Here is a 24948-nt window from a genome sequence, read left to right as displayed (position 1 = left end):
TTTTCGAGTCTCGGGGATGGATTTCATTGACCTCTGGTTTTCCTACACCTCCCACGAACCTTATACATGAGTTTTACTCAAACATCCATGACATAACAAAGGATGGTTCTTTTTCTGTCATGGTTAGGAATATCAGCTTTGAGGTCACTCCTGATTTAGTCTCCACGGTTTTAGGAATTCCTCGAGTCATGGAGTCTCCATATCCATACACTGCTGGGACTGCACCATCCCAAACAGATATGTTGACTCTATTCTGTGGAGAACGTACCATTTGGCCTCATGGGATTTTAAAGGTTAAATCTGCATCATTTATCCCTGAATATCGGTGGCTGAACCGCATCATGTGCACCAACCTCTTTATTATTGCTCACTTGTCTACACTCCAGGTACCGAGGGCTCAACTGTTGTATGCCCTCATCACTAATGTGCCTATCGACATTTGTAGACATATTTGTCAAGTGATCATTGATGCCTTCAAGTCTAACTGGTCACGTACTGTACTCCCTTTCCCTTGCGTCATTACTCGGCTTATTAAAGCCCAAAAGGTTCCTATTTGTCCTCAGGACATTCTGGCAAAGCCCTTATCTGCCATTGGGAGTCGTACTCTTCAACTCAGCTCATCTCATATGAAACGTGCAAGGGAAAGTGATTTTGAATCCGATGATAACTTGGATCGAGAAATTGATGAGGTTGCTAATGCTATTGCTGCTGAGTCCAGACCATCTACATCTGGTGCTCAGGCTGCTCAAGCAAAGCCCTTATCTAAAAGTGCAAGGCATTCTATTTCTGATTCCGATGATGACTTAAATCAAGAGATTGATGTGGTTGCTGATGTTGTTGCTGCTAAGTCCAAACCATCTACATCTAGTGCTCAGGCTGCTCTGGCAAAGCCCTTATCTGCCACTGGGAGTAGTACACTTCAGCTCAGTTCATCTCATGTAAAACGTTCAAACCACATTGTCTGTGATTACGATGATGACTTAGATCGAGATATTGATGAGATTGCAGAAGCTATGGCTGCTGAGTCCAGACAGCATAAATCCGGTGATGCTCAACCTACATTATCTGATATGATGGATCTCCTGCAGCAGATTCTACCTTGGTTGCATCAGATTTTACCGGGCTTAAATCATATTGAAAAAGATATTAAAGAGATTAAGGAGCGCCAGGCTAGAGCTCGTTGAGACATCCCTCTCTCATTTCATAATAACAAAGGGACTAGATTTGGCTTTTTGGTTTCAGGGGAGTTAGGAGTAAATAATATAATGATGTATTTATGTTCTTTGTGAACTTGCTGGTTTTTGTACCTTGTGAACTTTGATGTTTAGTTATAACAGTCTGCTTTTGTACTTAAAACAGACTGTACCTTATACTCTTTGCTTCTTGTAGATTCTGAATTGTAAATATACGTATCAATTTCTTTCAAACTTTTCTTTTTTCTTGATTTGGTATTAAAATTCGGAAGAATTTAATATTCTTTTGCTCAACTGGCACTTCTATATACTTTCATGTAACTTTCTGGTGACCATGCTATTATTTATGTGTAATCATGCAAGCAGAGAAATTTTTATGAATGATTGAATGGTGGCAGGCTATGTAACTTATTTATTTCTTTTCATAATGTGGAAAGACAAGTTATTTAATCCCTAAATGAATAAAAAGATTGGGCTGTCCCTTAGAGAAAGGCATTCAAATTTTTTAAAAGCATAGGGAAAAAAGATTTGAGAGTGGCATGTGAATCTAATTAATTTAGTTCTCTGTTAATTATAAAATAACAATTGCAATCCTTACAGCTTTGATATTAATTATAAAATAATATTGTTTGGCTTAAGACTTTAGCTGTTAAATAAATATATATATTTTTCATTGGATCAACTCAGTTAGTTGGTCAAGCTCGGCCTTAACCAGGTTCAAGCCTTGCATGCTCTTGACTGATGGACAGCCTGAGAATGTGAGATCATTTAATACAGATTTATCTGCATACTTTCTATACTAGCCAAAATTGGATGCTGACAAGGGTAATTTGATAACAAGTATTCAGAAATTTAATAAAATCTTGTAAAAAAATTGATGACCAAGGAAGAGAGATAAGCAGCAAGAAATAAAGGAAATTTTTTTTAAAGCCAATGAATAGCTTTAGAATCAGAAGTGAAATTATATTGGTCTAATTCATGTACATGTATATAAGCTGTATGATTTTGTAATTTTTCACAGACAAAAATGAATGCCCCTGACAATATTTGGGCTAGTGATTGAGGATGTTCAGAAGGGAAACTCTAGTTTTGACAATACTCCTAGAAAGGCATTCAAGAACTTCTTCAAGATCTTGAATGTTCAATTCCAAATTCCCAAGCCAGGTCTGTACATTATCAATAACCAAAGAGTAATCAGATTTGCTTGGCTTGTGACTGATGAGAGATTGCAATGCTTCATCTACCATCTCAAACTCATTTGCATCTGTTTCTTCACACTCACATGCCACTCTTTTGTGGTGAACTAACTTGGAAACCAAAGACCAGCTGCTTGACTTTGATTGCAACTTCGATTTAGCAATAAAAGTCAACAGGGAGTCAAAGCCAGTTAGAGTTGCAGCTTCTAGGTCTTTTAACAGGCTAATACTGAGAATCTCTTCAGTATTCTTGTAATTAAACTTATTTTTCATGCCCTTTAAGACCATCTTCATTTCCTTTTTTACTCCCTTCCTTGAGGCCAAGTATTTCTCAACCTCCCCTGAGATCTCCATTTTATTGCCTGGTCTTCTGCGCAGAGTTGATTGGAGTTCACGTGTGCATTCCTTTGTTTGCAACAAGGCATCTCTTGCCATGTCACAAATATCCAAGAGCCTGAGAGATCCATCCAACATCTCATTAATCAATTTCTCACATTGCTCTTGGGCTAAGGCTTGTGTGAATGGCAATAGGAGCAATTTATCAACACAATTATGCAAATCTTGAAGGCCATTTAGCTTCTGGCATATTGATGTTGATGATGAAGATGTTGCTTCAAGATCTCTCAATCTGCACAATTGGTCATTGAATTCTAAAATGAGAGGGTGTGTTCTACTGGGTAAACTGTTAGAGCGAGTGTGTTGATGGGATTTTGCATTGAAAGTAGAGGCAGCCATGTTTTCCTTCAACAAGAAATAGGCCTTGCAGTTGAATGTAGAATTTGGTTTTGCAATTTGCAGTGGCATTCCTTCTATATATATTTTTTGAGGTTAGGGGGACATGAGGAATCTCATCCTCCTGGATTATCAATCAGTCATAACATGATTGAGATTGGGATCTGGATTTGGATCTGGATATAAACACACACTCAGCAATGTTTTTGCAATGTCTCCCTCTCACCAGTTCTCCAATTCATTAAATAAAATCTAAAATCACAGGAATATTTTCACATAAGATAATCATATATACCATATGTTGCAAAATAATCTATAAAATATGCATGACATGGGTGGTGTTGACATACATTGAACCAACTCTCCAACTCACTATCTCAGCAATGTTTTAGCAATGTCTCCTGTAACCAGTTCTCCAACTCACATTCAATTACTTTTAAATTCAAAAATCACAATGGAATCTTCCTAAATTTAATTAAATTATATGATATAATGAAGGACAAGAAAAGGCAATAGCCATTTTATTTAGTCCTCATGCCTGCCTTCCAGGCAGACAGTAGTCTGTACCCCTCGTGCACACATAAATATCATTACTTGGTTAGCCATTATGCTGCTTAATGATTTAAGTAGTTAATCAATGTGATTGTTACATCTTTTTTGTGCCACAGGCAGACAAGATCTGGATATGTGACTTCTCCATTTCTGTTCATAATGTAGAAAATTTTATTTATTGTGTTGATTCAATATAAACATGGGTTGTCCCTACTGCCAGGATTTTTAATTGCATTAGCACACAAAATTCAAGTAAACCACGTGATTCTCAAATGATTTTAGATGTGTATTCATCAAATTATTTTGAGACAATTGGAATATTGACAGCTCTGTTGTCCTGTTGTCCTTTCTGTTTTTAAGTTCAACTCCCGGAAGTGGAGGAGCTTGGTTCATAACCAGATTCAAGCCCTGCATTCTCTACATGCACAGTGTTATACGTTGAGCGGAAATTGGAACTCATAGGCTGGATTGATAAAATATTCTAAGGGACCAAATCTAAATTTCAATTACCCCAATTAACTCTTTCAATTAATTAATTTCACAAGTTCTTATGGATTGAGCTAGTGACATGATGATTTACTATATTTTTGTTATCAGATTTTGAACAGTTGACTTGAGATTTTAAATTTTACGAGGTATTTAGCAAGGTCAATATCCTAGAATTTACAAAAATTGAACCATTCATGTGTTTGAAATGAATACTCTTACAATAGAATTCAATAGTGACATGAGCTAATATATGTCAAAGGCAGTGGATTAACTTTGAAGTAGAAGTTCTTAATAAAAAAATTAGAAGTAGAAGAGCAAAATATGTGTTTTTCATTCATGTGTTTATACAAAAAGAGAAGGTCTATCAACTTGTACAAATTTGCAGACAAAAATGGATGCCCATGATGATTTCAGGGCTAGTGGTTGTGAATGTTGAGAATGGAAACTTGGGTCTTGACTAGACGCCTAGACAAACATTCAAGCACCTCTTCAACATCTTGAATGCTTGACTCCAGCTTCCCCATCCTGTTCTGTGCATTCTGAACATGGATGGAGTAATCAGATTTGCTTGTCTTGTGACTAATGAGAGTTTGTAATGCCGCATCTACCTTCTCAAATTCATTTGCATCTGTTTCTTCACCCTCACATGCTATTCTCTTGGGATGTACCAGCTTGGAAACTACAAACCAGCTGCTTGATTTTGATTGCAGCTTTGGTCCATCTATGAAGGTCAAGAGTGATTCAAAAACCAAGATAGTTACAGCCTCTAGCTCTTTTAACAAGCTAACAATGGCCAGATCTTCATTTTTCTTAGAGTTAAACTTAGTTTGCATGCCCTTTAAGGCCTTCTTCATTGCCTTTTTTACCACCTTCCTAGAGGCCAAGTATTTTTCAACCTCCCTTGCAAGCTCCATTTTACTGCTATGTCTTCTGCGCAGGGTTGATTGAAGTTCACGTGTGCATTCCTTTGTTTGCAACAATGCATCTCTTGCAATACCACACACATCCAAGAGCCTGAGAGATCCATCCAACAGCTCATTAAACCATTTCTGATTCTGCTCTTGGGCTAAGGCTTGTGCAAAAGGCAACAGGAGCAAGTTATCAACACAGTCGTTTAAATCCTGAAGGCCAATTAGTTTCTGGCTTAATGATGCTGATGATGAAGAGGTTGCTTCAGAACATCTCAGTCTGCTCAACTGGTCGTTGAATTCTGAAATGAGTGGGTGTGCTCTGGTGGGAAAGCTGTTAGAGCGAAAATGGTGAAGGGAGGTTTGGTTGACAGGAGAGGCAGCCATGTTTTCCTAAAACAGTAAAAGAGTTCTTGCAGTTGAATGTACAATCTTGTGTAGCAATTTGATTTGCCTTAGTTAGCAGCTTCTCAATATATATGATGGGGTGAGGTGGACATAAGGAATCACAATATTTTCAAACGTCAATGAGTTGTAACAGGATTTTGATCTGGATTTAGACACTCTCTCAGCATTGTCTATGCAGTGTCTCCCTCCTGCCAGCCTCCCAACTCAATATACAATTATTTTGTGCCTCTTATCTTACAGGACCATCTTTGCAGAAGATAACCATACATACTGAATTGGGAAAAGATATTTTAAATATAAAACACATTAGCAGTGTTGACACCATCCCTTCTATCACAACAAAGGGCAAAGCTTGTCTATCCACTTTGGCCTGCCTGCCTTCATGGGAACCAGAAGGCTACAGCAGATACTTATTAAATTACAAGTGATGGTCATGGTTATATATGGTAGAACTTCTTTGTTTTCTAATGAAATTTTTTCTATATTTCTGATAATTGGATGGTGTAATACGTTTCTACTAAATATTGTTATATTATAGCTGCGCACATTGCATGATGCTTTGTATGGTGAATGATAAATTAACAATTCATGTAATATACATGCTTAAAAGGAAGATGGTACAGACTTGATCCAATCTTAAATTCATTGTTGTCCCTTTTGTCTCTTTCTCTCTATATGCAGACTTTTTATAGTAGAGGGAAACTTTAATTATATCTCCCCTTTTTTTTTTATGCCCAGCTACTTCGTTAGTTTTTTGTAGTCATTCTTGGAACAGCTTCATGTATTTAGAGAACTGACTTTTTATTGGGGAGTTCAAACCTTTGGGAGGCTCTAATTGAGGCCGATATCTTCCAATCATTAACACTTTTTGGATACAATAGTTTGATCAGATACAATTATTTGATCAGGATCAGGCCATCTTCCCTGTTCTGGATTTTATTAGCAGTTGTAAGGATAAGTACAAGCGCTCTATAAACAAAATGGCAACATTGATTTTCTAGTCCTTACTAGCCATTGGCGCAATCAAAAAATATTGAACAATTTTTTAAAGTTAAGATTGAATCACATTATTCTCATAACGGGTGAAGTTCTATGTTCAATAGCAGTTTTTCAAGTTTGTTAATTCTTGCAAATAAAACTTGTTTACTAAAAAACTAATAGCATCACTTCCAAAAATATCCACTTGTCTTTTGAAGATCTGGAGTTGAGCTAAAAATAAATAACTCTACTATATGTTCACTAGGGGTGTCCACAGGTCAGTTCGGGTCGGGTTTGTGCCCAACCTGCTACCAACCTGACTGGCTCGAGTTAAGGACTTTCAGACCCGCCACCGACCAACGAGGTTGTCACTGATGGAGGTCAGGTTGGTCCAAACCAGCATTCATAGAGCAACGACAGAAACTACCTAAATTCGGCTAGATCTTCGTCAAATCCAACAAGTCCTCACCAAATCTGGTGAGATATCCACCAAATCTGGCGAAGATCTTGTCGAATTTGGTGGATTTTGAGTAAATCTTTGTCAAAAAACTCCAAATATTGCTGATTTTTGTAAATTTCGTCAGAAAACCTTCAAATGTTGCCAGGTTTTTTTGATTTTACAATCGGGTCAAGTGGCTTGGGTTTTGAGAGAGGAAACCTACCAAGCGACCCGAAGGTGTTGGATTCTATGGGTGGGGACCTGCCGCCAATCGCCTTAGTGGTCAGTTTAGATGGTTGGCAGTTCGGGTTCGGTCAGGTGGGTTGGGTTCCCTAGAGGGGTGGACACCCCTAATATTCACTAAACCAAGAATTTATTTCTTATAATTGAAATTTTTTTGCAATTAAAAAAAACAATTAATAACAATGCTCAATTGTAAATTCATCTCGTTAAATGCACTTACTTTCTAGTAGGGGTATGCAACTAACTCGCCAAAATTGACTCAATCCAACCCAACTTACCGAGTTTGTCGATTTTTAGAATTGGTGAGTTGGGTTGGATTGTGAATTTATTTTTACAGTGGGTCAGGTTCGGTTCGGGTAATAAGATTTACAAGTCTGCCTAACCCGGCATGACCCACCTATATTTAATATATATTTAAAAATATATAAAATCAAGTTTGTTATTTACTCTTTTGCCCCTCTTCCTAAAAAAATCCAAACTCTAAGTTCTCCTTATATAGTTTGTGTTAGTTTGGTGGCATGCTTAGGATTATTTGGTTGTAAATTTGCTTTTATTTATGGTGGTATTGTTCAAATGTTCAATTTATTAATAATAATAATAATAAAAATAAAAATAACAATAGTATTTTTTTTTTTAAAGCTGTCCAACCCGATCCAACTTGATCTACGTGGGTTGGATCCCTGTGATGTGTTGGGTTGGGTTAGATATGTTTAACCCACCATGGTAGGTTGAATTGAAAAAACCCCTTAACTTGACCTATGCACACTTCCACTTTCTTGGAGTCAAGGTATTAAGACTGTGTTTGTTTCGATAGAAATTGATTTTTGGAAAATATTTTCCTTATTTGCGGGTGTTTTGGGGTGCCTAAAAGTGTTGGTCAACCGAAATTTTTTTTTGGTTAACTATAAAATAAAGGCACTTCTAGTGTAAATTTTTTTACACTTTCATTTGAGGTCATTTCATTTTTCTTATCGCCCAAAACTAATCAACAAAACCTCCACACCCTACCCCGAAGCACCATCTCGCACTAATGTCCCAGGTGTCCAATCGACAACCACTACCAGTCATCAATCATAGTTTTTTTTATTTATTTAACGATTTTTTTAATATCTAAAATTCTTTTTTTTTTATTATATACTAGTGGCAGTATGATTTAGATTCTTATCCAAGAAAATCATATATCCTATACAATATAATTCAAAATAATCAATAAAATATGCCGTAAGTAGTCCATCTAGGCTTTCCAAAAATAGAAAGTAAGGTCGCGTTTGGATTCACGTTTCGCGTCCACGTTTGTGGAGTTTCACCTTTCCTTTTTTTTTTTTCGGCATGATAAATTTCACTATTGTGGCTACTGTTCATGAACCGTAGCTACAGTTGTTGACTTTTCTTTCGTAAACAGTGCACTTGTGCACTGTTTACAGGACTCACAAATATCATTTTTTAGCAATTTTTTCATTAAAAATTGATCCTACAGTACTATTTACACATTTAAAATTATTTTTTTTATAATATTTTTACATATTTAAAATTATTTTTTTACAATATTTTCAGTTTGAAGTGTTTTCAGTTTTATGGATAAGTTTTATCCGATCAGACCCTTAAGTCTATCCAAAGTCCAAACTCGGTCAAGCGTATATAAAGGAATTTGCCTAGTTCAAAATGGCTCCTCTTCTTTTCTTTTACACTTTCGCTCGAAGAGAACCTTGCGACTTTCCAAAGTGTTTTTTTCGAATTTTGGGGAGAAATCTCCAGTCCCCACTTTTCTGCAACGGTTTTTCACTCAAAATCATCAGGTAATCTTGCTTTCTTTCCTTGTTTTTTTTCTAATACTCTGGGATTTAGAATGTTTCAGTACAAATTTCTATCATTCGAAGCTCAAATCTTAGACTTTGAGTTCTGGGTCATGCATTTTGTACTCAAAGATAGTATTTTTTTCATTCAATGTTGGATTTTTTTCAAGCATTGTTGCATTCATTTATTCCCACTTTTGGTATGTTTTATTTTTTATGTCTTGGAACTCAATAAGGCTGTGTCATTTGGACCCATCTTAAAAAGTAAATTACAAATACACGACCCCACCTGTCGGAATCCTGAATATACTCCAAGAAAAGTTATAGTTCCCTCTTTTGGTAATATACAGCAAGTATTTGACAAAATGCTAAACTCGTGTATTGAGCTTAGAGTATAACAACCCTGCATCGTCACATCTAGCTCGTGTTATATGACATTGACTGATCACAGGTGAATTATGGCCCCTGGACGTAGGCATACTGAATCTGCATCCAATGACTTTGATGAGTGTCGTTTCCATGACCTCGATGCCCAGACCTCATACCATGGTTTCTTTTCCAAACGTCGTCTTTATTTGGAACGTGATGTCACCTTGTCTGAACTCCAATTCACTTGTGTTCCTCGTGTTTTCGAGTCTCGTGGATGGATTTCATTGACCTCTGGTTTTCCTGCACCGCCCACGAACCTTGTACATGAGTTTTACTCAAACATCCATGACATAAAAGAGGATGGTTCTTTTTCTGTCATGGTTCGGAATATCAGCTTTGAGGTCACTCCTACTTTAGTCTCCGCAGTTTTAGGAATTCCTCGAGTCCTGGAATCTCCATATCCATACACTGCTGAAACAGCACCATCCAAAACAGATATGTTGACTCTATTCTGTGGAGAACATACCATTTGGCCTAATGGGATTTCCAAGGTTAAATCTGCATCATTTATCCCTGAATATCAGTGGCTGAACCGTATCATGTGCACCAACCTCTTTCCTATTGCTCACTTGCATACACTCAATGTACCTAGGGCTCAATTGTTGTATGCCCTCATCACTGATATACCCATTGACATTTGTAGACATATTTGTCAAGTAATCATTGATGCCTTCGAGTCTAACTCGTCACGTACTGTACTCCCCTTACCTTGCATCATTACTCAGCTCATTGAAGCCCAAAAGGTTTCTATTTATGCTCAAGATGTACGGGAAAAACCCTTATCTTCCTTTGGGAGTCGTACACTTCACCTCAGCTCAGCTCATATGAAACGTGCAAGGGACAGTGATTTTGATTCCGATGATGACTTGGATCAAGAAATTGATGAGATTGCTAATGCTGTTCCTGCTGAATCCAGACCGTCTACTTCTGGTGCTCAGGCTGCTCATGCAATGCCCTTAGCTAAATGTGCAAGGCATTCTGTTTCTGATTCTGATGAAGATTTAAATCGAGAGATTGATGTGATTGCTGAAGTTGTTGCTGCTGAGTCCAAACCGTCTCCACCTGCTGCTCAGGCGGCTCTGTCAAAGTCCTTATCTGTGACTGGGAGTAATACACTTCAGCTCAGTTCATCTGATGTAAAACTTTTAAACCACATTGCCCATGATTCCAAAGATGACTTAGATCAAGATATTGATGAGATTGCAGATGCTGTGGCTGCTGAGTCTAGACCGTCTACTTCCAGCGCTGCACAACCTACGTTATCTAATATGATGAATCTCTTGCAGCAGATTCTACCTCGCTTGAATCGTATTGAACAAGATATTAGAGAGATTAAGAACTGTCTGGCTAGAGCTCACTGAGACACCCCTTTCTCATTTTGTAATAAAAAGGAGAGTAGGTTTGGCTTTTAGGTTTCTGTGGAGTTAGGAGGTTGATAATTTAGTGATGTACTAGTGTTCTTTGTGAACTTGCTGGTTTTTGTACCTTGTGAACTTTGATGTTTAGTTATAACAGTCTGTTTTTGTACTTAAAACAGACTGTACCTTATACTCCTTGCTTCCTGTAGGTACTTATTTCGTAAATACACGTATCAAATTTTTTCCGAACTTTTCGTTTTTCTGATTTCCGAAGAATTTAATATTCTTTTGCCCAACTGCCACTTTTATTTACTTTCATGTAACTTTCAGGTGACGATGCTATTATTTACAAGTAATCATGCAAGCAGAGCAATTTTGATCAATGATTGAAATGGTGTTATGCTATGTAACATATTTATTTTTTTCATAATGTAAGAAACAAATTATTCAATCCCAAAATGAATTAAAATATTGGGTTGTCCCTCAGAGAAAGGAATTCAAGAATTTTAAATTAGGGAACAAGAATTGAGAGTGGCATTTGAATCAATCAACTTCCCAAAGACGATCGGAATACTTACAGCTTTGATATCAATTATGAATTAATATTGTTTGGCTTAAGCCTTTCCGTCTTTACTGGTCAAATAATTAAAATTTTTTTTTCATTGGGTTAACTCTGTAAGGTGGTCAAGCTTAGCCTTAACCAGGTTCAAGCATTGCATGCTCTCGACTGTTGGACAGCCTGAGAATGTGAGATCATTTAAGACAGATATATCTGCATATTTTCTATCCAAAATTGGAGGCTGACGAGGGCATTTTGATATCAAGTATACAAGAGTTAGATAGAATCTTGTACTAAAAATTGATGATCTAGGAAGTGAGATAAGCAGCAAGAAATAAGCAAGATATATTTTAAGGTAATGAATAGCTTTAGAATCAGAAGTGAAAATATATTTGTCTAATTCATGTACAAGTATATAAGCTGTATGATTTTGTAATTCTTTACAGTAAAAAATGAATGCCCATGACAATTTTTGGGCTAGTGGTTGAGGATGTTCAGAAGGGAAACTCTAGTTTTGACAATACTCCTTGAAAGGCATTCAAGCACTTCTTCAAGATCTTGAACATTTAATTCCAACTTCCTAAGCCAGGTCTGCACATTACCATTAAGCAAAGAGTATTTGCTTGGCTTGTGACTGATGAGAGATTGCAATGCTGCATCTACCATCTCAAACTCATTTGCATCTGTTTCTTCACACTCACATGTGACTCTTTTGTGGTGAACTAGCTTGGAAACCAAAGACCAGCTGCTTGACTTTGATTGCGACTTTGATTTAGCAATAAAAGTCAGCAGGGATTCAAAGCCGATTAGAGTTGCAGCTTCTAGGTCTTTTAACAGGCTAATAATGAGAATATCTTCAGTGTTCTTGTAATTAATCTTAATTTGCATGCCCTTTAAGATCTTCTTCATTGACTTTTTTACTCCCTTCCTTGATGCCACGAATTTCTCAACCTCCCTTGTGATCTCCATTTTATCGTCTGCTCTCCTGCGAAGAGTTGATTGGAGTTCACGTGTGCATTCCTTTGTTTGCAACAAGGCATCTCTTGCCATATCACATACATCCAAGAGCTTGAGAGATCCATCCAACATCTCATTCACCAATTTCTCACACTGCTCTTGGGCTAAGGCTTGTGTGAAAGGCAATAGGAGCAACTTATCAACACAATCATGCAAATCTTGAAGGCCATTTAGCTTCTGGCATATTGACGTTGATGATGAAGAGGTTGCTTCAAGATCTCTCAATCTGCTCAATTGGTCATGGAATTCTGAAATGAGAGGGTGTGTTCTAGTGGGTAAGCTGTTAGAGCGAGTGTGTTGATGGGATTTTGAGTTGAAAGTAGAGGCAGCCATGTTTTCCTTCAACAAGAAATAGGCCTTGCAGTTGAATGTACAATTTGGTTTAGCAATTTGCAGTGTCATACCTTCAATATATATTCTTTGAGGTTAGGGGGACATGAGGAATCTCGTCCTTCTGGAATATCAATTAGTCATAACATGATTGAGATTGGGATCTCGGGTCTGGATCTGGATCTGGATATAAACACACACTCAGCAATGTTTTTGCAATGTCTCCCTCTAACCCGTTCTCCAACTCATTAAATAAATTCTAAAATCATATATACAATATGTTGCAAAATAATCCATAGAATATGCAAGACACGAGTGGTGTTCACATACATTGAACCAGCTCTCCAACTCACTATCTCAGCAATGTTTTTGTAATGTCTCCCCTAACCAGCTCTCCAACTCACATTCAATTACTTTGAAATTCAAAAATCGCAATGGAATCTTCCTAAATTTAATTAAAATATACGATTTAACAAAGGACTAGGAAAGGTAGTAGCCATTATATTTAGCCTACATGTCTGCCTTCCAGGCAGACAGTAGTCTATACCCCTCATGCACACATAAATATCATTAAATTACCTGTTTCATGCAATGCAAAAAATTTCTTGTGTGTATATAGTATTGGTCTTCCTAGTACTACATGCTTCCTGTAGGTTCTTAATTATATGCACATAACACATGTATCAAAGTCTTTCATACTCTTTCTATGTCCTGAATATTATTATTCTTACAAGATAGAGTATGTCATGGTCAATGTTATTTCTAATGAAACTTTAATTTCTCCCACATTTAGCAGCAATGTTTAGTGTTTAGTATATCTGTACCATCTTGGAGCTTCTAAAGAGCTTCACTTTGTCCACAAGGTGCAACTCCTGTCTCTAATCACATGTACATGTATAACTGTAAACGCTAGTATGCTGGTTAATGATTTAATCAATGTGATTCTTACATCATTTTTGTGCTATAGGAAGGCAAGATCTGGATATGTGACTTATCCATTTCTGTTCATAATGTAGAAAAATTTATTTATTGGGCTGATTCATTATAAACATGGGATGTCCCTGCAGTGAGGATTTTTAACTGCATTTGCACATGAAATTCAAGTAAACCATGTGATTCTCAATGATTTAGATGTGTACTCATCAGTTTAATTGAGACAATTGGAATATTGACAGCTCTGATGTCTTGTTGTCCCTTCTGTTTCTATGTTCAACTGCCTAAAGTGGAGGAGCTTGGTCCTTAACCAGATTCAGGCCCTGCATTCTCTAAATGCAAAGCGTTATATGTTGAGCAGAAATTGGAACCCATAGGCTGGATTGCTAAAATATTCTAAGGGACCAACTTTAAATTTCAATGACTCAAACCACCTCCTTCTATTAATTAATTTCACAAGTTCTTATGGATTGAGCTACTGAGATGATCATCTACTATATTTTTGTTATCAGATTTTGAACAGTTGACTTGAGATTTTTTATTTTACAAGGTATTTTGTTAGAACCATATCCTAGAATTTATAAAAATTGAACCATTCATGCACTTGAAATGAATACTCTTAGAATAGAATTCAATAGTGATATGAGCAAATATTTGTAAAAGACAATGGATTAACTTTGAAGTAGAAGAGAAAATATGTGTTTTGCATTCATGTATCTATACTTGTACAAATTTACAGACAAAAATGGATGCCCATGATGATTTTAGGGCTAGTGGTTGTGGATGTTGAGAAAGGAAACTCGGATCTTGACTAGACGCCTAGACAAACATTCAAGCACATCTTCAACATCTTGAATGCTTGACTCCAGCTTCCCCATCTGGTTCTGCACATTCTGAATGTGGATGGAGTAATCAGATTTGCTTGTCTTGTGACTAATGAGAGTTTGTAATGCCGCATCTACCTTCTCAAATTCATTTGCATCTGTTTCTTCACCCTCACATTCTATTCTCTTGGGCTGTACCAGCTTGGAAACTACATACCAGCTGCTTGATTTTGATTGCGACTTTTGTCCAGCTATGAAGGTCAAGAGTGATTCAAAAACCAAGATAGTCACTGCCTCTAGTTCTTTTAACAAGCTAACAATGGCAAGATCTTTATTTTTCTTAGAGTTCGAATTAGTTTTCATGCCCTTTAAGGCTTTCTGCATTGCCTTTTTTACCACCTTCCTAGAGGCCAAGTATTTTTCACCCTCTCTTGTGAGCTCCATTTTACTGCCATGTCTTCTGCGCAGGGTTGATTGAAGTTCATGTGTGCATTCCTTTGTTTGCAACAATGCATCCCTTGCAATACCACACACATCCAAGAGCCTGAGAGACCCATCCAACAGCTCATTAACCCATTTGTGATTCTGCTCTTGGGCTAAGGCTTGTGCAAAAGGCAACAGGAGCAAGTTATCAACACAGCCATTCAAATCCTGAAGGCCAATTATTTTCTGGCTTAATGATGCTGATGATGAAGTGGTTGCTTCAGAACATCTCAATCTGCACAATTGGTCGTCGAATTCTGAAATGAGTGGGTGTGCTCTGGTGGGAAAGCTGTTAGAGCGAAAATGGTGAAGGGAGGTTTGGTTGACAGGAGAGGCAGCCATGTTTTCCTAAAACAAGGAATGACTTCTTGCAGTTGAATGTACAATCTTGTGTTGCAATTTGCTTTTCCATAGTTAGCAGCTTCTCATATATATGATGGGGTGAGGTGGACATAAGGAATCACAATATTCTTAAATATCAATGATTTGTAACATGATTTTGATCTGGACCTAGACACTCTCTCAGTATTGTCTATGCAGTGTCTCCCTCATGCCAGCCTTCCAACTCAGTATCCAATTATTTTATGCTTCTTCTCTTACCGGAGCAACTTTGCAGAAGATAGCCCTACTTATTAAATTGGGAAATTATCTGTTAAATATGTAACACATTAGCAGTGTTGACACCATCCCTTTTAACACAACAAAGGGCAAAGCTCGTCTATCCAGTTTGGCATGCCTGCCTTACTGGGAACCAAAGGCTACAGCATGACACTTATTAAATTGCTAGTGACGGTCAAGGTTATATATGGCAGAACTTCTTTTTTTTGTAATGTAATTTTTTTCTACATTTTGTGATAATTAGATGGAGTAATTATGTTTTCACTAAATATTGTTATATTATACTTGCACGCATAACTCATTGCATGATGCTTTGTATGGGGAATGATAATATAACAATTCATGTAATATACATGCTTAAAAGGAAGATGGTACAGACTTGATCCAATCTTAAATTCATTGTTTGTCCCTTTTGTCTCTCTCTCTATATGTAGATTTTTTTAAGTAGAGGGAAACTTTAATTTATATCTCCCCTTGTTTTGTGTGCAGATTCATTGTTTTTTGTATCGTAGTCATTCTTGGAACAACTTTATATTTTTAGAGTATCTAAAATCACAACTCAAATTCTGTTACTTTTTATTGGGGAGATCAAACGTTTGGGAGACTCCAATTTAGGCCATCTTCCAATCAGTAACACTTTTTGGATACAATAGTTTGATAAGGATCAGGCCATCTTCCTTGTTCTGGATTTTACTAGCAGTTGTAAGGATAATTACAAGCACTCTATAAACAAAATGGTAACTTATTGATTTTCTAGTCCTTACTAGCCACTGGAGCTATTAAAAAATATGTAAACAATTTTTTGAAGTTGATATGTCGAATCACATTATTCTCATAATGGTGAAGTTATATGTTGTGTTCAATAGCAGTTTTTCTAGTGTGTGAATTCTTGCAAATAAAAGTTGTTTACTAATAAGCTAATATCATCACTTCCAAAAATATCCACTTGTCTTCTGAAGATTAGGAGTTCAGCTAAGAATAAATAACTCTACTATATGTTTACTAAACCAAGAATTTGTTTCTTGTAATTGAAAATTTTTTGCAGCATAAAAGAAATCCAACAAATAATAATGCTCAGTTGTACATTCATCTCGTTACATACACTTATTTTTTGGGAGTCAGGGTATTAATGGTATGTTTGTTTAGACAAAAATTGTTTTTTTTAGAATATATTTTCCTCATTTGCAGGTGTTTAGGGTGACTAAAAGTATTGGTCAACCGAAAATTGTTTTTTGATTAACTATAAAATAAAAATTAACCGAAAATTGGTTTAGCAAAAAATGTTTTCCACTTCCATTTGTGGTCATTTCATTTTCCGCCTCACCCAAAACTCATCGACAAAACCTCCACACTCCATTCCCCAACTGCCCAATTGGGCAACCACCATCCTGCACTAATGTCCCTAGTTTCCAATCGCCAACCACCACCAATTATCAATCATGATTGTTTTTATTTAAAATTCTCCTTTTTTTTAACATTTACACTTTCATTTGCAATCATTTCATTTTCCGACTTACCCAAAATTCATCAACTAACCTTCACACCCCACCACCCACTATTAGCTACCCAACCACCACCGCCCACTAGCGTCCTAGGTCTTTAGTCGCCAACTTTAGCCGCCAGCATCGATAGTTGATCACGTTTTTTTTATAAAAAAAAAAATCTAAAAGTCTCATTTTTTATTATTATACTAGTCGCAAACGCGCGTGTTGCGTGTGATAATTTTTTAGATAAAATTCTATTTTAGTCCCTAGACTTTATAAAGAGTTTAAAAAAAAAAAAAAAAAAAAGTTTTATCATATTTTTCATAATCTTGTCTATAACATTTTTTACCATTATCATATATATATATATTGGTTGATGATTTGTATAAAATAGACATTAAATAAAAGGTAGAACTATTCAATAATTTTTTTTAAGTCAAGGTATATGAAGATTATGATATATATATATATATATAATTTCCCTAGTTAGAGTTTGATTAGTTTTAAGTTTAAATTTTGTTTGTTATATTTAATTGTTGATTTTATTGCACTATAAAGTTTTTAATGTCCTATGTATAGTCATCTCTATTTTATTTCTTACTCCTCTTTACCACTTTTTTATTTTCCAAATAACAGTTATTAATTGATGTTTGATTTCATTTCTTTTTTTCTTCCTTCATTTATTCTTTATTACTTTGTTTGTTCCCTTGCTAATTGTAAATTTTATGGTTATCAATAAGAAATAGATATCATGGATGGCTTAAATAGTTATAGATGTAGTTACGTTAGTGGTATGTCAAAGGGGTTTTTTTTTTTTTTTTCCTTATGAATTTTCAAAGAAATATAAAAGACATTTCTCTAGTTTGATCTCAATCAATTAAGATATCCATAATATATTAACAGAAATAATAATGAGCCTTAAATTTTTTTAATGTATGAAGTGGTTAGGTTAGTGGTATGTCAAAGGTTTTATAAAAAATAATTTAAAAATAATTCCAAGGAAATGTAAAAGGTCTTTTTTTGAAAAAAGAAATGATGACTTTTTGAATTGTAGAAATATGATTGTTTTAATTATCTTGTTTATATATTTCATTATTAAGTTATAAACATCTAAATTGAAGTAGATGAATATATAAATGCAAAAGTTTATGTAAAGTTACAACTGCACAAGATAAATATGTGTGTGTATATATATATATATATATATATATATTTTATTCAGGAATCATTATTTCATTGTTCACTTATAAATATCTAAATTAAAAATATTTTTTGAAAAAAAAATTCTAAATTAAAATAGATGAATGTGTAAAAAAATTTTAGTAGATAGTAATATAAATCATTTTGTAAGGGCACAATTTGCTTCCCTAGCCCAAAACTGAAAAGGACTAAAGCCCAAAGAGCTCAAAACAATGAATTTGTAGAGGGTGGGCTAGAAACTGGAATCCTATGAGTTGGACAACAATCAAAGTAGGTTAAACAATACAATAAAGTAAGAATAAACAATTTTATGCGAGGAAAATCCTTCTTGGCAAAGTCCGAGGAAGGTAGTTCTTATATATTTCTCTTGGACTTGAGCACAATTACAGTTCTTGAGTGTGCAATGTTTTTCTATAGATTATCTAATGATCTCCCTGTAATGAGATTTTTCTTCTTTATATTCCCTTTCTTTATTTCCTCTCAACCCTCCACATGTAGATCAAGTTGTTGGCTTTGATCATTGTCCCACCAGCACATTTTTGAAATTTTTGTGGGTAGTTGTAAGGCTGAAGGTTACTGTTCAGGTATCACCTCCACATTAATGCAGTCAGAGTAGCTGCAGAGCATTCAATGTGGTGGTAGCAGTTTTCTTCCAGATATTTTTTAGCTTTCCTTTGTCTTATCATTTTGTGATGTCTATCCTTATTAGTGTGGTCGTCTGGTGCCCTGTTCTTGACAAAAGGTCGGACCTTTGACCTCTACTCTGCTTAGTCGAAGAGGTACTTCTTCTCGAACTACAATCCCAACCCCTCATGACCAAACTTCTTCCCCGAAAATTTAACTTGTATGCCCCCACTATTGTCTACCTGTCCTCGGACGTTAATGTCCTCGAGCACAGCCCACGGCCCAATACCCATTTTTAAGCCCTTTATCCCTACACAATTTTTTTCTCAATATTTTATGTAACTTTTCCCATAAGATCAATATTGTTGGCATCCTTTAAAGATGATACATAATATTTTTTAGAAGAAGATCTAGAAGAAACAGAGACGATGCTGACACATAATATAAAATTATTAAGTTTGCATGATTTAAATATGTGGCAAAAAAAATATTAATGTATTTATGATAAAAGTTTTTATCTAAATGATATATAGTAGTTCATATTTTTTTAGACTTAATTCAAAAAGTTCATTCTCAATAGCCTTTTTAAGTATAAAAATTACTCGATCTATGGGCCTAGTCACATTCAAAATGTACTATCTAAATTATAAATTATATGACCCTTTATCACACAAATATATTGATTCCCCCAACGTATGGTAAAGGGAGGCAGGTTTGTGTCTAGCCATGTTCTTGATTTGTGCCACATAATTTAACAGTATGGAGGATGTGACTGGATTTAAATGTTGAATAAAATAAGATGAGAGGAAAAAAGAGTAAAAATAAATTATATAGCAACACACATCAAACTATCCAAGTCATTCTATGTAACATAATAACATTATATCATTATATACTATATGCATAGTGTAGTAGGATAATATTTAATCAAAGGGAATATAAAAAATAACAACTTAAAACAAAAAAATAAATTGCATCAACCCACAGTAGAATTCTAATTAACATAAAAATTCATCAACCTAAGGAATTGATGCAATGAAAATAAAAAAAATAAACAAAAAATGAAAAAATTGAGAGAGAGAGAGAGAGAGAGAGAGAGAGAGAGAGAAAATGTTAAAAAAAATGATATTAAGGTAGAAAGTAGTGGGGAACTGAAGAGGTAAAAGAGAGGGAGAGTTTTAAAAAATTAATAATAAAAATAATGGTTAAAAGATATTTTAATTTTTAAATAATGGAATTTTTAAGTCACCTTTAATGAGAAAATGTTTAAAAATATATATATAACAAAAATTGAAAACAAAAAATGATGGCGTGACTGCTAATGTGGCTCAATGTGAGCGTAGCAACATTAAATGCTACTCTTCAGCTTTTAGATATAGATATAGACATAGATGTGTGTTTGGAAGATGAAAAAATGTAAAGAGTAGTGGAAAATATATTTTCCATAACATTTTCAGGAGCTAGCGCAACTAAACACTTGATTATTTTTCTGGATATTATTTTACGTTGAAATTATTTTAAAACAAACCAAAAAAAAAAAAAAAACTTAAATGTTTAAATTTAATTATGATAACTTGGTGTTTTTATCTCATTATGAATCAATTAGGCCTTTTGAAGCTATAATCAATTATAGTATGCAATTCTGTTTACATGTGTGATTCCAAAATCTAAATAGTGGTAAGGGATATGGTGTTTAAATAAACCTAGGTGTTTATCTCAATATGATTACAAAACAAAAAAAAAAAAAAAAAAAACTTTTTAATACATTTTTACTTAATCATTTATCAAAGATTAGTCTCTTCTTGATTTTTCATGATGAATGGAGGCTTTTGAGACTCTTTGCCGTGTCAGGCTAGTCATTCAGCAATAAATGCGACTGTATCAAGTAGGTGAGCTTCATTAATGTGGAGGTGACTATAGAATCATCAGGAAGCTTTCTTAAACAATGTCATATGTCCCATAATCCTTCCTTGGTAGCTTGGATAATGCTTCATCCTAGTCCGCTTGATAATTGTCTTATCCTTGAATGGGGTTCTAGTCAAATTCATGTCTTTGGACTCAAGGTGATATATTGCTCACTTCGAGGTCCAAGGTTTGACTTTGACTTTGTCTTTAGGGCTTGCCCTTAAAGGCCTATGTTGAGCTTATTTTCGCCCATGGCCCAAGTGGGCCAAGGCTATTTGGGCCCTAAATGAAGCCATCTCCTTACAAAAGCCTCCATGATCTCATGCCCATTTACTTCATGGGGTGAGATCAAGGCAAAATACATGGGTTGCTTTGAAATTTCTTATTTGACATTTATAAGTGTAGCTGTCTAGGCATTAAATGGGCAATGGAGTGACTCTTCGATTTCCAAACTATTGTGCCACTTGTCAGTATTTGGACGGTAAATGCCAAAAGGTGGAGCGTGTAGTGGGGGAAACCCAAGCGACATGGTTTGCTTTTCCTACTTGTATTTTGTTCTACTTAAGGCAATGTTTACCACCTCTTCTCCATTTTTGCTTTGTTTCATCACCCTCTCTTAAGAACCTTCATTTTGCGAAGTTCCAGCCAATTTCTTTTGCTGCTCTTTACCTTTGGCTTGTGTGAATGGCAATAGAATAGGAGCCATTTATTAACACAATCATGCAAATCTTAAAGGCCATCTAGTTTTTGAACCCCTATATATTTACATTGTACTTGCAATGTAGATTTAACAAAATGTTACAAAAATTGTACACATTTGTAAAAAGTGTACAATATTCACTATTTTTTTTCTTTCTAAATGTGTACAATATTGGCATTTTTAATTTGCCTACAATGTAAATTTATATTATATTGTACAATATAAAAGAAGAATTGGTTTTCTCACATATTAACATCGACATTTAGGAGCGTAGCTAGCTTTGGACAAGGGGCAATGGCCCCCCCCCTAATTTAAAAAAAAAAAAATTATTATATATATATATATGTGTGTACTAATTTTAGCAATTTTATTCTATAAAATTACATTTTTCCCTTAAACAATATCATTAACTTTTTTAAGAGTAATGCTATACTCACAAAATTTTTGACAATAATTTTACAAACTGTTTTGGTAGAAAATTCTTATTGGTTCACACATAGACCCACCACTCACATCATTTTTTTATTTACTAGTAACTATTTATTACATCAATAATTTATATATAAAAAAAGTTTGTAGAGTTAGTATTTTTCTCATTTTAGTGATTATTAAAAAAAAATTATAGATCTAAAATCTAAAACAAAATATATAAGCTCAAAAAAAAAAAACTCAACAACAAAAATTACCAATAGTAAAATTAAAAAAAATTAAGCTCAATTAACTAATTTTATTTAAAATAAACAACGATGTCATTTAAAAAATTATAAACAAAAATAATTTTGTTCTTACTAACAAAAAAAAAAAAAACCCTCAAACCCTCTTAATTCAAAACTCTGGCTCCGTCTTTGTCGACATTAAATAAGTTGTCTTTCAATTTGCTCAATTGGTCATCCTTTCATATCAATTTTTTTTTTTTTTATAGGACATATCAAATTATTAATAGGCCACAACAAGATTACGATTACTTTTAAATTCAAAGTCACAGCATGATTCCCATGCAAAATACAGTAATCAATATATATCCTAATCCTATGCAATATGGATCAAAATAATCTACAAAATATGCCAGACATAAGTAGTCTATCTGGGCTTTCCAAAAATAGAAAGTAGTCTAAATAAACTCGCTCGAGCCTGTACATAAAGGAATTTGCCTAGTTCAAAAATGGCTCCTCTACTTTTCCTTTACGCTTTCGCTCGAAAACAGCACTGCCACTTTCCCATTTGCTTTTTCAACTCTCGGTGAGAAATCTCCAATCCCATCTCTTTTGCTACGATTTTTCACCCAATATCATCAGGTAATCTTTCTTTCTCTCCTTGTTTTCTTTCTAAGACTCTAGGATTTAGAATGTATCAGTACTTCCAATTTCTTTCATTCAAAGCTCAAATCTTAGGCTTTGTTTTATGGGTTTTGAATTTTGTACTTAAAAGATAGTATTTTATCATTCGATGTGGGATTTTTTTTTTCAAGCTTTGTTGCATTAATTTATTCCCACTTTCTGGTTTTTTATTTATTTTTATTTTTTTTTTTTACGTCATGGAACTCAATTAGACTGTTATTTGGACCCACTCTGACGAGTAAACCACGAATACACGACCTTAACTGCCAGAATCCTGAATAAGGTAATCTAAGGAACTTTATAGTTCCCACTTTTGGTAATATACAACAAATATTTGACAAAATGCTAAACTCGTGTTTTGTGCTTATTAGATTCTAGCAACCTTGCATCATCGCATCTAAGCTCATGTTATATGACATTGACTGATCACAGGTGCATTATGGCCCCTCGCAGTAGGCGTACTGTATCTACATCCAATGACCTCGATGCCCAAACCTCGTACCACGGTGTCTTTTCCAAACGTCGCCTTTTTCTGGAACGTGATGTCACCTTGTCTGAACTCCAATTCACTTGCATTCCTCGTGTTTTCCAGTCTCGTGGATGGATTTCATTGACTTCTGGTTTTCCTGCACCGCCCATCAACCTTATACATGAGTTTTACTCAAACATCCATGACATAAAAAAGGATGGTTCTTTTTCTGTCATGGTTCGGAATATCAGATTTGAGGTCACTCCTGATTTAGTCTCCACGGTTTTAGGAATCCCTCGAGTCATGGAGTCTCCATATCCATACACTGCTGAGACTGCACCATCCCAAACAGATATGTTGACTCTTTTCTGTGGAGAAAAAACCATTTGGCCTAATGGGGTTTCTAAGGCTAAATCTGCATCATTTATCCCTGAATATCAGTGGCTAAGCCGTATCATGTGTACCAACCTCTTTCCTATTGCTCACTTGCATACACTCAATGTACCCAGGGCTCAATTGTTGTATGCCCTCATCACTGATGTACCCATTGACATTTGTAGACATATATGTCAAGTCATCATACATGCCTTTGAGTCTAACTCGTCACGTGCTGTACTCCCCTTCCCTTGTGTCATTACTCAACTTATTGAAGCCAAAAAGGTTCCCATTCGTCCTCAGGAAATTCGGGCAAAGCCCTTATCTGCCATTGGGAGTCATACACTTCAACTGAGCTCATCTCGCATGAAACGCCCAAGGGAAAGTGATTTTGAATCTGATGATGACCTGGATCGAGAAATTGATGAGATTGCTAATGCTTTTGCTGCTGAGTCCAGACCATCTATATCTGGTGCTCAGGCTACTCTAGCAACGCCCTTATCTAAACGTGCAAGGCAATCTGAATCTGATTTTGATGATGACTTAGATCGAGAGATTGATGATGTTGTTGCTGCTAAGTCCAAACTGTCTACATCTGGTGCTCAATCTGCTCTGGCAAAGCCCTTATTTGCCACTGGGAATAGTACACTTCAGCTCAGTTCATCTCATGTAAAACGTTCTAACCTGATTGTCTGTGATTCCGATGATGACTTAGATCGAGATATTGATGAGGTTGCAGATGCTATGGCTGCTGAGTCCAGACCATCTACATCCGGTGCTGCACAACCTACATTATCTGATATGATGGATCTCCTGCAGCAGATTCTACCTTGCTTGCATCAGATTCTACCTCGCCTAAATCGTATTGAACAAGATATTAAAGAGATTAAGGAGCATCAGACTAGAGCTCATTGAGACATCCCTTTCTCATTTCATAACAAAAAGGGGAGTAGGTTTGGCTTTTTGGTTTCAGGGTGTTAGGAGTTGATAATTTAGTGATGTATCTATGTTCTTTGTGAACTTGCAGATTTTTGTACCTTGTGAACTTTGATGTTTAGATATAACTGTCTGTTTTTGTTCTTAAACAGACTGTACCTTATACTCCTTGCTTCCTGTTGGTTCCGAATATTGCAAATATACGTTTCATTTTCTTTCAGACTTTTCTTTTTTCTTGATTTGGCCTTAAAATTCCCAGGAATTAATTTTTCTTTTGCCACTTTTAATTACTTTCACGTAACTTTCAGGGGACCATGCTATTATTTACGTTTAAGCATGCAAGCAGAGCAATTTTTGTCAATGATTGGAATAGTGGTAGGCTATGTAACTTATTTATTTCGTTTCATATTGTAGCAAGACAAATTAATCAATGCCT

At 35.3% G+C, this 24948-nt stretch overlaps 6 protein-coding genes across 7 annotated transcripts; 2 read left to right on the top strand and 4 right to left on the bottom strand.

The window, feature by feature from the left end:
• Positions 1-2245: 2245 nt before the first annotated feature.
• Positions 2246-3193, bottom strand: LOC142616009 (uncharacterized). Its single transcript, XM_075788905.1, has one exon. It carries the CDS (start codon positions 3191-3193, stop codon positions 2246-2248), a length of 948 nt encoding a protein of 315 aa, XP_075645020.1.
• Positions 3194-4578: 1385 nt separating this feature from the next.
• On the bottom strand, positions 4579-5457 carry LOC142616008 (uncharacterized). The gene has a single exon (XM_075788904.1). It carries the CDS (start codon positions 5455-5457, stop codon positions 4579-4581), a length of 879 nt encoding a protein of 292 aa, XP_075645019.1.
• Positions 5458-8792: 3335 nt separating this feature from the next.
• LOC142615081 (uncharacterized) lies at positions 8793-10913 on the top strand. Its single transcript, XM_075787769.1, has 2 exons — positions 8793-8934; positions 9383-10913. Exon 2 carries the CDS (start codon positions 9390-9392, stop codon positions 10719-10721), a length of 1332 nt encoding a protein of 443 aa, XP_075643884.1. The 5' UTR covers positions 8793-8934; positions 9383-9389; the 3' UTR covers positions 10722-10913.
• A 139-nt stretch (positions 10914-11052) lies between these two features.
• LOC142616007 (uncharacterized) lies at positions 11053-12696 on the bottom strand. The gene has a single exon (XM_075788903.1). It carries the CDS (start codon positions 12694-12696, stop codon positions 11755-11757), a length of 942 nt encoding a protein of 313 aa, XP_075645018.1. The 3' UTR covers positions 11053-11754.
• A 1631-nt stretch (positions 12697-14327) lies between these two features.
• Positions 14328-15206, bottom strand: LOC142616006 (uncharacterized). Its single transcript, XM_075788902.1, has one exon. It carries the CDS (start codon positions 15204-15206, stop codon positions 14328-14330), a length of 879 nt encoding a protein of 292 aa, XP_075645017.1.
• A 7296-nt stretch (positions 15207-22502) lies between these two features.
• On the top strand, positions 22503-24732 carry LOC142615483 (uncharacterized). 2 transcript variants are annotated; one of them, XM_075788225.1, is made up of 3 exons: positions 22503-22690; positions 22945-23015; positions 23165-24732. In XM_075788225.1, the coding sequence occupies exon 3, from the start codon at positions 23172-23174 to the stop codon at positions 24489-24491; it is 1320 nt and encodes a 439-aa protein (XP_075644340.1). In that variant the 5' UTR covers positions 22503-22690; positions 22945-23015; positions 23165-23171; the 3' UTR covers positions 24492-24732. The 2 variants fall into 2 exon arrangements, with proteins under 2 accessions (XP_075644340.1, XP_075644339.1); XM_075788224.1 differs by lacking the exon at positions 22945-23015.
• The last annotated feature ends 216 nt before the right edge of the window (positions 24733-24948 follow it).

This window comes from Castanea sativa, chromosome 11 (genome assembly GCF_040712315.1).
Source record: "Castanea sativa cultivar Marrone di Chiusa Pesio chromosome 11, ASM4071231v1".
NCBI classification, from domain to species: Eukaryota; Viridiplantae; Streptophyta; class Magnoliopsida; order Fagales; family Fagaceae; genus Castanea; species Castanea sativa.
Note: the sequence above shows the minus strand (reverse complement) of the source record. Positions and strands in the feature narration are given on the sequence as shown.